The sequence below is a fragment of the Sphaeramia orbicularis genome, chromosome 12, assembly GCF_902148855.1.
Source record: "Sphaeramia orbicularis chromosome 12, fSphaOr1.1, whole genome shotgun sequence".
In the NCBI taxonomy this organism is placed as follows: domain Eukaryota; kingdom Metazoa; phylum Chordata; class Actinopteri; order Kurtiformes; family Apogonidae; genus Sphaeramia; species Sphaeramia orbicularis.
The window spans coordinates 75,176,155-75,191,202 of NC_043968.1; the positions used below are offsets into that span (position 1 = coordinate 75,176,155).

General features: G+C 35.6%; 1 protein-coding gene across 1 annotated transcript in view; it reads left to right on the top strand.

Annotated features, from left to right (window-relative positions):
* Window positions 1-15,048, top strand: part of LOC115430445 (anthrax toxin receptor 2-like) — a 58,843-nt gene that overhangs the window by 26,719 nt on the left and 17,076 nt on the right. The window contains exons 7-12 of the mRNA XM_030150454.1: window positions 581-661; window positions 755-815; window positions 905-1,000; window positions 7,382-7,451; window positions 11,976-12,054; window positions 14,849-14,944. Of these exons, the coding sequence (XP_030006314.1) occupies window positions 581-661; window positions 755-815; window positions 905-1,000; window positions 7,382-7,451; window positions 11,976-12,054; window positions 14,849-14,944 (483 nt within the window). The remainder of the gene's footprint in view (window positions 1-580; window positions 662-754; window positions 816-904; window positions 1,001-7,381; window positions 7,452-11,975; window positions 12,055-14,848; window positions 14,945-15,048) is intronic.

Here is a 15,048-nt window from a genome sequence, read left to right on the forward strand (position 1 = left end):
CATTAAACATGCAAGACAGGCACTTGATCACGCTTACAGACAGGACAAAAAGACAGGACAAAAACAAAAAGTGCTCAGTGTTCCACCATTCATCGGTATAGCAGCATGGATAAGTAAATAAAATAGGTAAGATCAAATAAATAAAAACAAGATGCAATAAAACACAATAAAAACCAGTAAAGATTAAAACAATCCGGGATAAAAACCAGAATAAGAACATACAATTAAAAAATTTAAAAAAAAAAAAAAAATTGAAGTCACAATAATAATAAATAGAGCAAAGAAATGGAATAAATAACTAAATAAGTTAGTAAAGTGCAATGTCACTATTTCTTATTGAGCTCTTACTTTAATATGTGTGTGTTTTTGTAATATTGGGTTTTATATGTTGTTTTCTTACTTGCTGTTTTTAATCACCTTTTACACGTTTCTTTTATAATGTTTTAAATGCGTTTCTTTTTCCCTTGTCGTGTTTCAGTGTCCCGTGTGAAGCACCTTGAATTGCCTTTTGCTGAAATGTGCTATACAAATAAACTTGCCTTGCCTTACATTTTAAGGTCTTTTTTTTTTTTCTTTTTAGCTCGCTGAAATAGCAGACAACACAGATCAAGTGTTTCCAGTGCTGTCCGGGTTCCACGCCCTCAAAGACATTGTAAACAAGGTGAAATCACATCAAATCATTTAAAAAAAATTGAAGCCCATCAGGCCTGTGAAGAAAGTAAAAATAAGACGCCTGTGTCTGCATTTCCAACAGATCCTGAAGCAGACGTGCACAGACGTCTTCATAATAGAACCATCCAGTGTTTGTGTGAATGGTAAGTGTATATTACCACAGACGTCCATAAATATTGACATTCATGTTTCTGTTGAATTTAAAGTGCAATATGTGTGTGGCGTGTCCCAGAGTCTTTCAACGTGGTCCTCAGAGGAACCGGCTTCACTGGATCTCGGAGGACAGATGGCGTTCTCTGCTCTCTCACTGTCAATCAAAACACATATGGTGAGTTCCAGCTCATTTTCACACTTTTATTTTACACATTTATTCTAAGGAGTCAGTAGATAAACTGGAAGATGTAACACATTATTGTAAACATTACACACAGAGACATGCAGGTTTCAACAGTGGATCAAGACCTCGTCAAAGTCACAGTTTTTTATTTATTTTATTTTTTTTTTTACAATTTTTATTTATTTCCATTTTTATCAGTATAGTACAATCCAATCTCCTCTGGCAGAAGAGCAGGAAAAGAAACAAATGAACAGAAAACAAACAAATGAAAAGAACAGCCTGTGTTTGTGTCAGAATGTGTTTAGGTCCCTATAGGCCTGATTTTGTTTTCACAAATTAGTGATTGTGCTGAATGGAAAAGATCACTCCCTACTTGTTCATGTTATTTTTTCCTCTTTTTTTCTTTCTTTTATTTGGTTATTTGACATAAAACAAAAACATTATTCTGGCATTTAGAGCAGACAACAAATGTATACTATATGTACATGTGATGTACTGAATGTGAATGTCTGGTACTGAATGTCAATAACAAATAAATAAATTAAAAAAAAAAAAAAGAAAAAAATTAGATAATTTATTACACCTTCCCAGAAGTCTCACTATGACACCTCTGTCTGCTGGGGAAACTGTAGTAATCAATGTGCAAATCATTACCATGTTTTTTGGGATTGTCTGCTCACGAAGGATTATTGGAGAGAAATACAGGGTGGGGAAGCAAAATTTACAATGAACATTTAGTTGTTTTTTCTCAGCAGGCACTACGTCAATTGTTTTGAAACCAAACATATCTTGATGTCATAATCATACCTAACACTATTATCCATACCTTTTCAGAAACTTTTCCCCATATGAGTAATCAGGAAAGCGAACGTCAAAGAGTGTGTGATTTGCTGAATGCACTCGTCACACCAAAGGAGATTTTGCGATAAATCTGTCATTTCTGCGGTTCAGAACAGCATCGATAGTGAAGATCTTTACCTCCGCCAAGGAGGTTATGTTTTTACCAGGGTTTGTTTGTTTGTTTGTCTGTCTGTTTGTTTGTTTGTCTGTCCGTTAGTGTGCAACATAACTCAAAAAGTTATGGACAGATTTGGATGAAATTTTCAGGGTTTGTTGGAAATGGGATAAGGAAGAAATGATTAAATTTTGGTGGTGATCGGGGGTGGGGGGGCCCACGGGGGGGGCCACTGATCAGCCTTGGCGGAGGTCTGCGCTCTCCGAGTGCTTCTAGTTTCATCTGAAAAGATCAATCAAGACAATCAAGACAATGGAGGACTTTTTCTTGAACCATGTAATAATTTTCTTGCACCTTTCCAATCTCTTTTCCTTCATAGCTGTTGTCAACAAGTGTTTTGGTGTTCTTGTGTAAGATTTTAACTTCAAATCATATTTTACTGCATTTCTAACGGTCTTGTCTACCTCAAGCTCAATTGCCATTTTTCTCATGGATTTGGTTGGATCCTTTAGGATTTTGGATTTGAGAGCTTTAATAAAAGCTTTGATACGTTTTTTGTTGCTTCCTCCACTTCCAGACTTTCTCGTAATAGTTTTGCTCATAGTCATTCTCTTCTTTCCATTATAAACAGTCTTTATGGACACTCCAACTATTTTTGAAATCTCCTTTGGTGTGACGAGTGCATTCAGCAAATCACACACTCTTTGACGTTTGCTTTCCTGATTACTCATATGGGCAAAAGTTTCTGAAAAGGTATGGATAATAGTGTTAGGTATGATTATGACATCAATATATGTTTGGTTTCAAAACAATTGACGTAGTGGCTGCTGAGAAAAAACAACTAAATGTTCATTGTAAATTTTGCTTCCCCACCCTGTACATAATGCCCTACAGGACATTCTCAAATGTGAAATACCCTTTGAGAGTAAGATTTTGTTCTTCAGACACATACCTCAAGAATGGCCAAAAAGAGATAAACATTTAATGAACATTTTGCTGGTGGCCTGCAAAAAGACTATTACCAGGAAATGGCTATCACAGGAGAGCCCAACTTTAAATGAATGGATGGAAATCACAATGGATATTTATAAAATGGAAAAAATAACAGCATTTGTTAATTACAAACTGGAGAAATTTACTTTATACTGGGCAAAATGGATTAAATATGTCACACCCTATAGGCCTGATTTTGTTTTCACAACTTAGTGACTGTATTGGATGGAAGAGATCACTCCCTACTTGTTGGTAGTTCCTTTTTTTTTTTTTTTCCTCCCGTTTCTTTCTCTGTTTTAGTTACAAAATATATTGTTCTGGCATTTAGAGCAGACAATAGAAATGTGCAATATGTTTATGTGTTATACAACATGTAAATGTCTGATACTGAATGTCAATAAAAAAGAAATTAAAAAAAAAGAAAAAAAAATGTTTGTAGGTCCCTTAATAGACAAATTTTCCCTGAATTTCAGTAATTTTCCCCAGTTATTTATAAAGAGATTTTCTTTCAACTTCAGTTTATATGCCAGATGTTCCGTGACAAGTTTATCATCTATGATTGAAGCCATTGTTTATAAGACGGGGCATCAGTCTACAGCAGGGGTGTCAAACTCATTTTAGTTCAGGGGCCACATTCAGCCCAATATGATCTCAAGTGGGCCGGACTAGTTAAATAATAAGTGAAAAAAACTAACATTAAATTATAATAATATTTACATCTACAAAAATCTGAATAACATGAACAACTGGAAACATCTTAAGAAAAACAAGTGCAATTTTAACAATATTATGCCTCAGATTATTAGTTTATCATTTACACATGTGCATTACAACTTACATTACTATTACAAATGCAGGAAACATTTAATAATAGGGAGAATATTGGTAAAATGGCATTTACTTACCTTAAGACATTTCGGGTTATTCACATTTTTTGTAAAAGAATAATTTAATATAAACATTTTCATGTAGTTTTATTTTTTTATGCTAAAACAAAGAGAAAATTGGCTGTTTTCTTTATTTATAGGTTTAATATGATCGTATTTTACTGGTTCTGACCAACTTAAGATCTAATTGGTCTGTATGTGGAATCTGAATTAAAATCATTTTGACATCCTCAATTGTTTAATATCTTCAATGTAATTTTTGTATTTCACAAATTCATACCAGGGGGCCCTTTGGTGGGCCAGATTTGGCCCCCGGGCCACATGTTTGACACCTATGGTCTACAGGGTGTCCCATAAGTCTCCATACATAGGAGACATAATACATATGGTTCTAACATGTATTTCTTTATATTTCTTCTTTATAGTTCTTCAGCAGTGGAGGACACGCATTGAAATGTGTTCCCGACAAAATGGCAGTCATATAGAGCATATTATATCAATAAAAATGGTTTATGTCAAGAAACGTTTATTTTTCCTATGTATGGAGACTTATGGGACACCCTGTATACCAGTTCTTTGTTATGGCCTTCTTTTCGGCCACCAGGAGGATCTTGTCAAGATGTCTGTCTTCTTTATGCACTGTTTCTTTCAAATGTCTGCGGTAACAAACAAAACAGGAGTTTAGGATTGCATATCCCAACACATGACAGAGAGCTGAGTGAACCTCCCCCCAGAAAGGTTGAATATTTGTGCATTTCCAAAACATGTGCATGATCTGAATCCATGTTATTACAGTCTCCAACATAGCTGCTGAGTAGTCATCTGTTCAGTCGTAGTTTTATGTGCTTACATGTTGCTTGAACCCATAAAGACCCAAACAGCCAACCAAAAGCATCTACTGATCTAAAATGTTTAATGCATTTTGAGATCAATTTATCAGTAAAATGTTTCAGGAAGTACAGATTTTTGTGCTTCAGCGGAAAGTGAGAGTCATGATGTCCAGAAACAAACAGTGGTCGCCTTTTTATTGACTTCTGCAGAGAACAAAAGAGACATTATTAGGCCAGAAGTTCCCCGTCTCATTAGTCTATGAACAGATCGAAGGGCGGGGCTCAGTGTAACGGAGAGGACATAACCCACAAACACATGAGCACATCAGCCTCTGTATCCTCTGTTATTATCTGCACCACTGGGTATACCACTGACAGTCTGTAGTCTGTTTTCTTCTTGGTTTCACCGTCTGAATCTGGTTAGAATATGATGTATTTATGAGTAAGAAAACAAACGTAACCAAAAGAATGTAGACTGTTTTTATTGTACTTAAGTATTTACATTACATCAGTTTTCAGGACATTTTCCAACATTATTTTGGACATTTGTTATTGACATATACTGTACATGATGCCATGTTTAAATGTTAATGTTTTGTACCTAAACTTACAGATTACTTTCATATATTGTTTTTTGTGGAATTCCTCTCTTAAAAAGGTGAAATTCCCACTATAATCCCTAAATTAACAATTTAATATGAAATCAAATTCAATCAGGTCAAATGTACATGTTGTAGGTTCCATATGTGCTCTGCTAAAGTAAAAACTGCACTCTTCAGAACCTTCTGCTCCTCTATACTGCACACATGAGGCGCAGCTACAAAAACAGATCCATGCACAAACCGGTGGTTGCTTACAATGACTTGATAAGGATACTGCTGAGGGGTCCAACACATTATAGGGCCAGTCAGATGTTTGCGGATTGTGGTGTTTGATGCTGAGCAGCTGCTATACGGCATTTTATTTATTCATTCATGTGCAGAGTTACAAAATTATCAAACTCAACTGTACAAGCCCTGGTCTGTCCCAAGATTAGTTCTGTAAAGTTTACATCTAAAATGTGGTCTCACTGACAATCGAGCCTGTATGTGTAAGTAACATATGGATTTATGCGATTTCTTTTCATTTTTATTGTGTATGTTTTTTATCTTATCTGATGGACCTAGTTTTTGTGTCCTTAAATAAAGCTTGAATGAATTACAGTGATGCAATGGATCTAAAAGGAAAAGTCTGTCAAATAAAACGTGAATGAAACTTTGAGATCTTACTTTTATTTCTCTTGAACTGAACTAATTTAGGTTAAAAAAAAGGAAAATATGGGAATGTATTATTTTTAAAAATCAAACTGTTCAAACTACAGTAGCATTACTGTAAATGTGAACACATTATTTTTAATACACTCTTAGTAAATCACATCCATGTTCTTATAATGCTGTGCAGGTTACATTAACTGTTAAAACGATTTTAGTAGCTTTAGATTTTTCAGTGTTGTCTGTACAAATTAAAGCAAAAGATGAGACATTTATTGATCAATATTCAGTATTTCGAAGCAAGAAATGTACATAACCCCCCCCGATCCATCCATGCATGCATATATATATATAGTTACGGCACAACACTCGGTGTGGACCCAAATGCACAAGACTCTCAAGGATCAGTGGTAAAAAGGATTTATTTTAACAAAAATACAAAAGGCAAAAACGGAAGAACAAAGGGGAGAAGTACAATGTGCTCAGTAATAAACTAAAAACCTAATGAACAAAAGGAGAAGCACAATGTGCTCTACATTAAACTAAAAACTTGATATATAAAAATACATGGATCAAGATTCAGGATACTTAACAAAGGAGTTCTTCTCACAGACATAGAAAGGACACACTGACAACAGACAAAAGGAGAGGGGAGAATATATAGGGAAGGTAGGGATCACAAACAGGTGTGGGCAATCACAGGAGGAACACCAGGTGCAGGCAATGATGGGATTAGGGACGACAAAGACAAGACTGACAGAGTGCAGACAAAACAGGAAGGTGACCACCATCACCAAAATACAACAGGAAGAGACAAAAACCAAAATCCCTAAACTAAATTAACATAAGCGTCGACGCATGACATATCTATATCTATATCTATATATATATCTATATCTATATATCTATATATATATATATATATATATATATATATATATATATGTGTGTGTGTGTGTGTGTGTGTGTGTGTGTATATATATGTATGTATATATATATATATATATATATATATATAAAATATGTAATTCAAATAAACAATGCCATGAAGTGGTAACAAAAAATAATATAGAAAGAAAGAATATTAATTGAGGAAATATTCAATAAATAATCTTGTTTTCATGTTTAATTATTTCCCAATTGATATTGATCTACATTTATTTGAACTATTATTTATTTTCCATTTTCAATATTACTGTATTATTTTCATCCGTCTCCGTTTTGACCTGTTTTGTTACATCACATGGTGCAGTGATGCTGGTGACCACTGGACGGTCTTGAGTCAGATTCTCATAATCAGTATTTCTATTGGTCTGATTTTAAATGTTCATTTCTCATTTTGCTACTTTTGTGATCTTTTATTATTCTTCTGCAAAAGTTTGCTTTACAATGATTCCTGATTTATAGACACACTAGTTGTTGTTTGACTATTTATCTGTATGGTTTTTTTCTCTCAGACCAGAAGCCGACAGTTGTCAAAGACGGGTATCTGCTGTGTCCTGCTCCTGTTCTGCATGAGGTTGGACAGTAAGTCAACAATCACACACTGTTGGTGATCCTGTTAATGTATAAATACACATGAGCTGGTCAATAAACTGAGCTGGATGTCAGAATAAGGTTAAAAAGGCCACAGTAGTTATGCATGTGTTAGTGGATATAAATATATTCTATTCCTCATTGTGATTGAAATAGCACTGCAGTCATTACTTTTCATATTTGTCATGAAACAGTCGCCACAAGAATGTCTTAGATGTGTGGTTATAGCTGCACTGGTGGTTAAAATGCAAACCAAATTACACCCTGGTTTCAGAGCATGAGGTCAGCAGGGTTTTAGTTCTGAAAGGGTTCTTTCTGTCGTCCTACTTAAGGTCAGGACCTAAAATGGGTCACACAGCTGTCAAATGTGAGAGTGAAATACATGACAATGACTAATGTGAATTTAATTTAATAATAAAAACAGAGGAAGTCTGTGAAAGTGTTTATAGAAGTGGACCTCCACAAAGACAGGTGTAATGATGAAAGACTTAAAAAGATGGAAATGATGTAAAAGATACAACAAGATATAACAAGATGAAAATGAGCAGATGGACCAGAAACCAGTCTGCGCTGACCTTGGTTTTTATTATTAAAAAAAAAAAAAAAGAAAAAAAAGTCACTGACATAACGTTACTAATTCACCAGAAGGTTCAACAGGAAGTCACACAGAGGATTCAGTGTCACATGAAGTCAAGTAGATTAGTGACAGAACGGTTGAATAAAATACCAGAAATAGGAGGAGGAGAAGGAGAAGAAGGAAAAGGAGGAGAAGAAGAAGAAGGCGGAGGAGGAAGAGAAGAAGAGCAAGGAGGAGAAGGAAAAGGGGGAGGAGGAGGAGGAGGAGGAGAAGGAGAAGAAAGATGAGGTGGAAACAAAGGAGGAGAAGGAGAAGAAGGATGAGGAGGAAACAAAGGAGGAAAAGGAGGAGGAGAAGAAGGATGAGGAGGAGAAGAAGGAGGAAAAGGAAGAGGAGAAGAAGAACAAGGAGGAGAAGAAAAAGGGGGAGGGGGTGGAGGAGAAGAAGGAGGAAAAGGAGGAGGAGAAGGAGGAAAAGGAGGAGGAGAAGAAGAAGGAAAAGGAGGAGGAGAAGGAGGAAAAGGAGGAGGAGAAGAAGAAGGAAAAGGAGGAAGAGAAGAAGAACAAAGAGGAGAAGGTAAAGGGGAAGGAGGAGAAGAAGGATGAGGAGGATACGAAGGAGGAAAAAGAGGAAGACAAGGAGGAGAAGAAGAAGATAGAGAGGAGGAGGGACGGCAAAAGGAGAATCCATTATTTCTGTAGTTGTATATGCATACATACATACATGTGCGTACATACATACATACATACATACATACATACATACATACATACATGTGCATACATACATACATACATACATACATACATACATGTGCATACATACATACATACATACATACATACATACATGTGCATACATACATACATGTGCATACATACATACATACATACATACATACATGTGCAAACATACATACATACATGTGCATACATACATACATACATACATACATACATACATACATACATACATGTGCATACATACATACATACATACACACATACATGTGCATACATACATACATACATGTGCATACATACATACATACATACATACATACATACATACATACATACATGTGCATACATACATACATACATACATACATACATACATACATACATGTGCATACATACATACATACATACATACATACATGTGCATACATACATACATACATACATACATACATACATACATACATACATACATACATACATGTGCATACATACACACATGTGCATACATACATACATGTGCATGCATGCATACATACATACATACATACATACATACATACATACATACATGTGCATACATACATACATACATACATACATACATACATACATACATGTGCATACATACATACATACATACATGTGCATACATACGTACATACACACATGTGCATACATACATACATGTGCATACATACATACATACATACATGTGCATACATACATACATACATGTGCATACATACATACATACATGCATACATACATACATGTGCATACATACATACGTACACACATGTGCATACATACATACATACATACATACATGTGCATACATACATACATACATACATACATACATACATGTGCATACATACATACGTACACACATGTGCATACATACATACATGTGCATATATACATACATACATACATACAGGGGTTGGACAAAATAATGGAAACACCTTAAAAAATCAACAAAATGTAATTTAATATGGTGTAGGTCCGCCTTTTGCGGCAGTTACAGCCTCAATTCTCCGAGGTATTGATTCATACAACTTGTGAATTGTTTCCAAAGGAATTTTAAGCCATTCTTCAGTTAGAATACCCTCCAACTCTTTTAGAGACGATGGCGGTGGAAATCGACGTCTTACTTGAATCTCTAAAACTGACCATAAATGCTCAATAATGTTGAGGTCTGGGGACTGTGCCGGCCATACGAGATGCTCAACTTCATTAGAATGTTCCTCATGCCATTCTTTAACAATTCTAGCTGTATGGATTGGGGCATTATCATCTTGAGGTGAAGGTGTTTCCATTATTTTGTCCAACCCCTGTACATACATACATACATACATACATACATACATACATGTGCATACATACATACATGTGCATACATACATACATGCATACATACATACATGTGCATACATACATACATACATGTGCATACATACATACATACATACATACATACATACATACATACATACATACATACATATGCATACATACATACATGTGCATACATACATACATGCATACATACATACATGTGCATACATACATACATACATACACGTGCATACATACATACATACATACATGTGCATACATACATACATACATGTGCATACATACATACATGTGCATACATACATACATGCATACATACATACATGTGCATACATACATACATACATGTGCATACATACATACATACATACATGTGCATACATACATACATACATGTGCATACATACATACATGTGCATACATACGTATGTGCATACATACAGAGGACAATATTATAATAAATGGTGATAAATTACTTCAGAAAGGTATACAGAAAAAATCCTTTGGGAAGTACCACAGAAGTAGTTCTGGGTCTTTATGGGTTAAAAAACAAAACAAAATGCTGTTCACTGCAAAGGACATTCCATAAAAAATATTTAAGATTTATCTGAAAAACAAGTTGTATCATGCTGTTACCAATCAAGACACTGTAAAACAAATGTAAAAAAAACAAACAAAAAAAAAAAAAAAAACACCTAAACTTTTCCATTCCTGGATCTCAGGGGACATGAACATGACAAGAATTCAATAATGAAAACACAAAAATACTTACATCTTTGTTAGATTTCTCTGTTTCTTCCCTCCACAGTATATGATCACAGATGTATCTGAAGTACTGGTTCCTTCATTTATAACGTTCACTCATTAATTCTATTCCTTATCATATTATATCATGCTGGTGTAATAATACTAATGACATAACAGGCCTGTTGAACAGTGGACATGTGTTGTGTGCATTAGACTCAGACTCAGTGTTTACAGTCAGTGTATGTGAGTGTTGGATTCAACTCCAGCCAGTGGGACCAGAATATCTGTGACATTTCAACATGGAGCCAAAGCTGATCTAACTCCACCCACTCCAATCCACGTCCTTCTGTTCCATGTCACCTCTCACTTTGTATCTTGTCCCACTCATTCTCAACAACACACCACACAGACACGTTTTTCATGTTCCTCCACGGTAAAGCTGAACATCTCAGACCAGAGCTGGAACATAATATTTATCTGTAGAATAATAATGGTCGAATTATGATAAGAATATGAATGTGAGTGACTTCCTGGTTGACCTCAGTGTTTTTGGATCAAATGTTTTAAAGTCTTAAAGGACTCATATTTCTCTAAACCCACTTTTCTTAGTCTGTGGTTCATTTATTTGTGTATTTGGACTCTAATAGTTCATACAGTTTGAATTTGAACCCTCCAGCTGCTGCAAAACTATCTTTAGATTCATTTGGGCAAAAATCAAGTGGATTTCTACAACCTGTTTGAATTCTTTCTTAATTTGTTACGTCTATTTCATTTCATTTATTTATTCATTCCGATCTAAATGATTGGAAAGGAGCAGGATGAAGAAAACGTGTAATACCTGCCCCGTTTTTGAAACATCTGCTTACATCAGATAAGTTGCCGTTACAGCTATTACAGATTTTTTTTTTTTTTTTTTTTTTTTTTTAACTTAATTCAAGCAAAAAAATCTGGAATTAAAGCAAAAAAACCTGCCAATGGAACAAGTGAAAATTATCTTTCTTACTCCTTTTGGCTAAAGGGGCGGGGGGGTTATGATCCCAGAAACAGGAACATTTTAATTATATGAGTAATTCTATCTTATATTCACAGATCAGTTCAAGTGTTGGTCAGTCTGAATAATGGACAGTCATACATCTCCAGCCCTATCACCATCTCCGCCACTTCATGTGTGAGTATAAATCCTACAGAACCAAAAATAAAAAACCTCAGTTTGGAGACTAAAAGGGTTTGATGGATTCTTTTTTACCTCTGCCAGGAGGTATTGTGATCGCTTTGGTTTGCTTTGGTTTTTTTTTTTTGTTTGTTTGGTTTTTTTAACCCTCTGTTTATTGGTTTTTGTTATTTTTTACATATTAAAAAAAAAAAAAAAAAAAGAACATCGTTCCGACATATGATACAAAAGTCCATAACAGACAAACAACAAGCAGAACAAATCCCCCCCTCCCCTGGCACACATCCCCTCAAATCACAGGAAAGATAAAAATAAACAAATAAATAAACATTAAATAAAATACAAAATAGAAGTACAAAATTTCCACTTTAAATATTACGGAAAAAAACAAACAAACAAAAAAAAAACTGTATATCAAAATACTCAGTCGAGATAAACATGACAGATTGCACTATTCACATAGATCAGAAAAGGAGTCCATGTCTTTTCAAAAGTGTTCGAGGCTTCAGCTAATGTCATACGAATTTTTTCCAGTTTGAGAAAATAAAGTAGTTCCTTGATCCATTTTGAGAAGGTTGGTGGAGATGAGGATTTCCACTTTAACAACATAAGCCTCCTGGCCAATAAAGATGTTAATGCAATCAAGTCTTTATTAGCAGAGGTAAATTTTAACAGAGCAGTTACAACACCAAACAAAACAGTAAAAACATTAGGAACAATTTTCTTTCCTGTTACCGTTGACAAAACATCAAAGATTTCCGACCAGAATTTATTTAAAGATGGGCAATCGCTTTGCTTTGTGTGCGTGCGTGTTTGTTTGTTTGTTAGCAAGATAACTCAAAAAGTTATGCACGGATTTTCATGAAATTTTCAGGAAATGTTGATACTGATACAAGGAAGAAATGATTCAATTTTGGTGGTGATCAGGGCGGGGGGGGTGCACTGATCGGCCTTGGCAGAGGTCTGCGCTCTCCGAGTGCTTTTCTAGAAAAGACAGCGCAGACCTCCGCCAAGGCCGATCTGTGGGGCCCCCCCGTGGGACCCCCCACCCCTGATCACCACCAAAGTTTAGCAATAGTAAGTATATAAGTTTATTCCTAATAAAGTACTGGTACTGACCAGATCATCATGGGTAATGTCATGTCCGTCCACCAGCAAAAGTTTTCACATACACGTGCTATTCAAAATCCAATGTTTCTGAAAATATAGCTTCCACTGTCAAATAATATCAGTAGTCTGTGCACAAATGTATTAGCATTATTTCAACACAGTTCTATGCATTTCTTACAACTTTTTTTTTTTTTTTTTTTGACAAAAATGGCCACTCATTTGACCCCCTAAGTAAATTTTAGCTGTTCCATAGACACACTGTGTGTCTGCATGGTCATGTATTACGTCAGGACCTTGTGCCTGTGGGTCACTTCAGGGTCACATTCAGTTCATACTCACAATGGATAGAAGTCACATTTAATGTGGAATATGAACGAGCACACAAAACAAGAGATTTCACAAAAAAATCCAAATAGTGCATTAAGCCGTGCTGTGTGAATGTAGCCTTAGAGGACACGTTATTGACCGGTGCTGGGTCCTGTCTCTAGGACACAGAGTGTGGCCCCCGGGTGCGGCCCATGGGCCAAATCCGGCCCACCAAAGGGTCCACTCTGGCCCCTGGGATAAATTTGTGAAATGCAAAAAGTACACTAAGATCTTAACAATCCTTTTAGTTCAGGTTCCACAATCAGAACAATTCAATCTCAAGTGGGCAGGACCAGTCAAATACTATCATAATAACATAGAAATAACAACAACTCCAAATTTTTCTCTTTGTAAATGTAAATATTTTCATGTATTTTCACTAAAACAAAGTATAATTTCACAAAAAATGTAAATAACCTGAACAAATATAAACAACCTGAAATGTCTCAAAAGGAGTAAGTACAATTTTAACAAGAGTCTGCCTGTTACTAAATGTTTTGTATATTTGTAGATCCACTGTGATCTGTAAGTTATAATGTATATGTGTAAATGATAAATTGAGGCAGAACATTGTTAAAATTACACTTATTTTTTCAGTTTGTTAATGTTACTCACATCTTTTGAAAGGTTTGTAGATGTAAACCTTTTCATAATGTAAATTAACTTTTTTCACTCTTAAACATAGAGAAAAGTTTGGAGTTGACATGATTTACATATTCTTATGTTATTATTTTACTGGTTTGGCCCACTGCAGATCTAATTTAGCTGAATGTGGCCCCCGAACTAAAATGAGTTTGACACCCCTGCTCTAGGACAACGGCAGAGTCCAAAGCTAATTGCTAGCCATAGTTTGTTTCTCGAACACATACTTTCCACTCAATCTTGCTCACTGACTACTGGTTGTTTACTTGCACTCGAACACCCAGAACATCACTTCTGGACGGTAGTGGCTCCTCCCCTTAGGTTCTGCCCCCGCCCATAATTCATGTAATAAAAAGGTCCAGTTTGGTGCTTTTTTTTTCATAAATATATTTATTGTTGTTTTTCATTGTTTTATAAGAACAGGCAACACCCACACATCGAAATAATCCCCCCCCCCCCCCCCGACTCCCAGTACAACAATGTATACTTAAACGTCAATACAGACAAGTCCCTTATAAACTGTAGCTAAGGTGTCCAGTGTGTGGTGCATTTATGGTGATTTGATAACTGAGTCTCTTGTTTAATACATAAAGCACTTTTAATATCATAAACATGACCAGTTCAGGTCCAGTTTAAGTCCAGTGACTGCAGCTGGTTTGTGTGTTGGCTTTAGTCCGATGGGACCTGGGTCTTCTGGCTGCTCCTGGCCCTGTTGTTGCTCCTGGTTCTGGTTCTGCTCTGGTGGTTCTGGCCTCTGTGCTGCACCGTGGTGAGTTCATGCTCTGTGTGTTTTATCAGTATTTTCGTTTTGGTGTCCACTCTGAGTTGTTCTGTCTGTAGATGATCTCACATGAAGATCTCTTGGATGTTTTA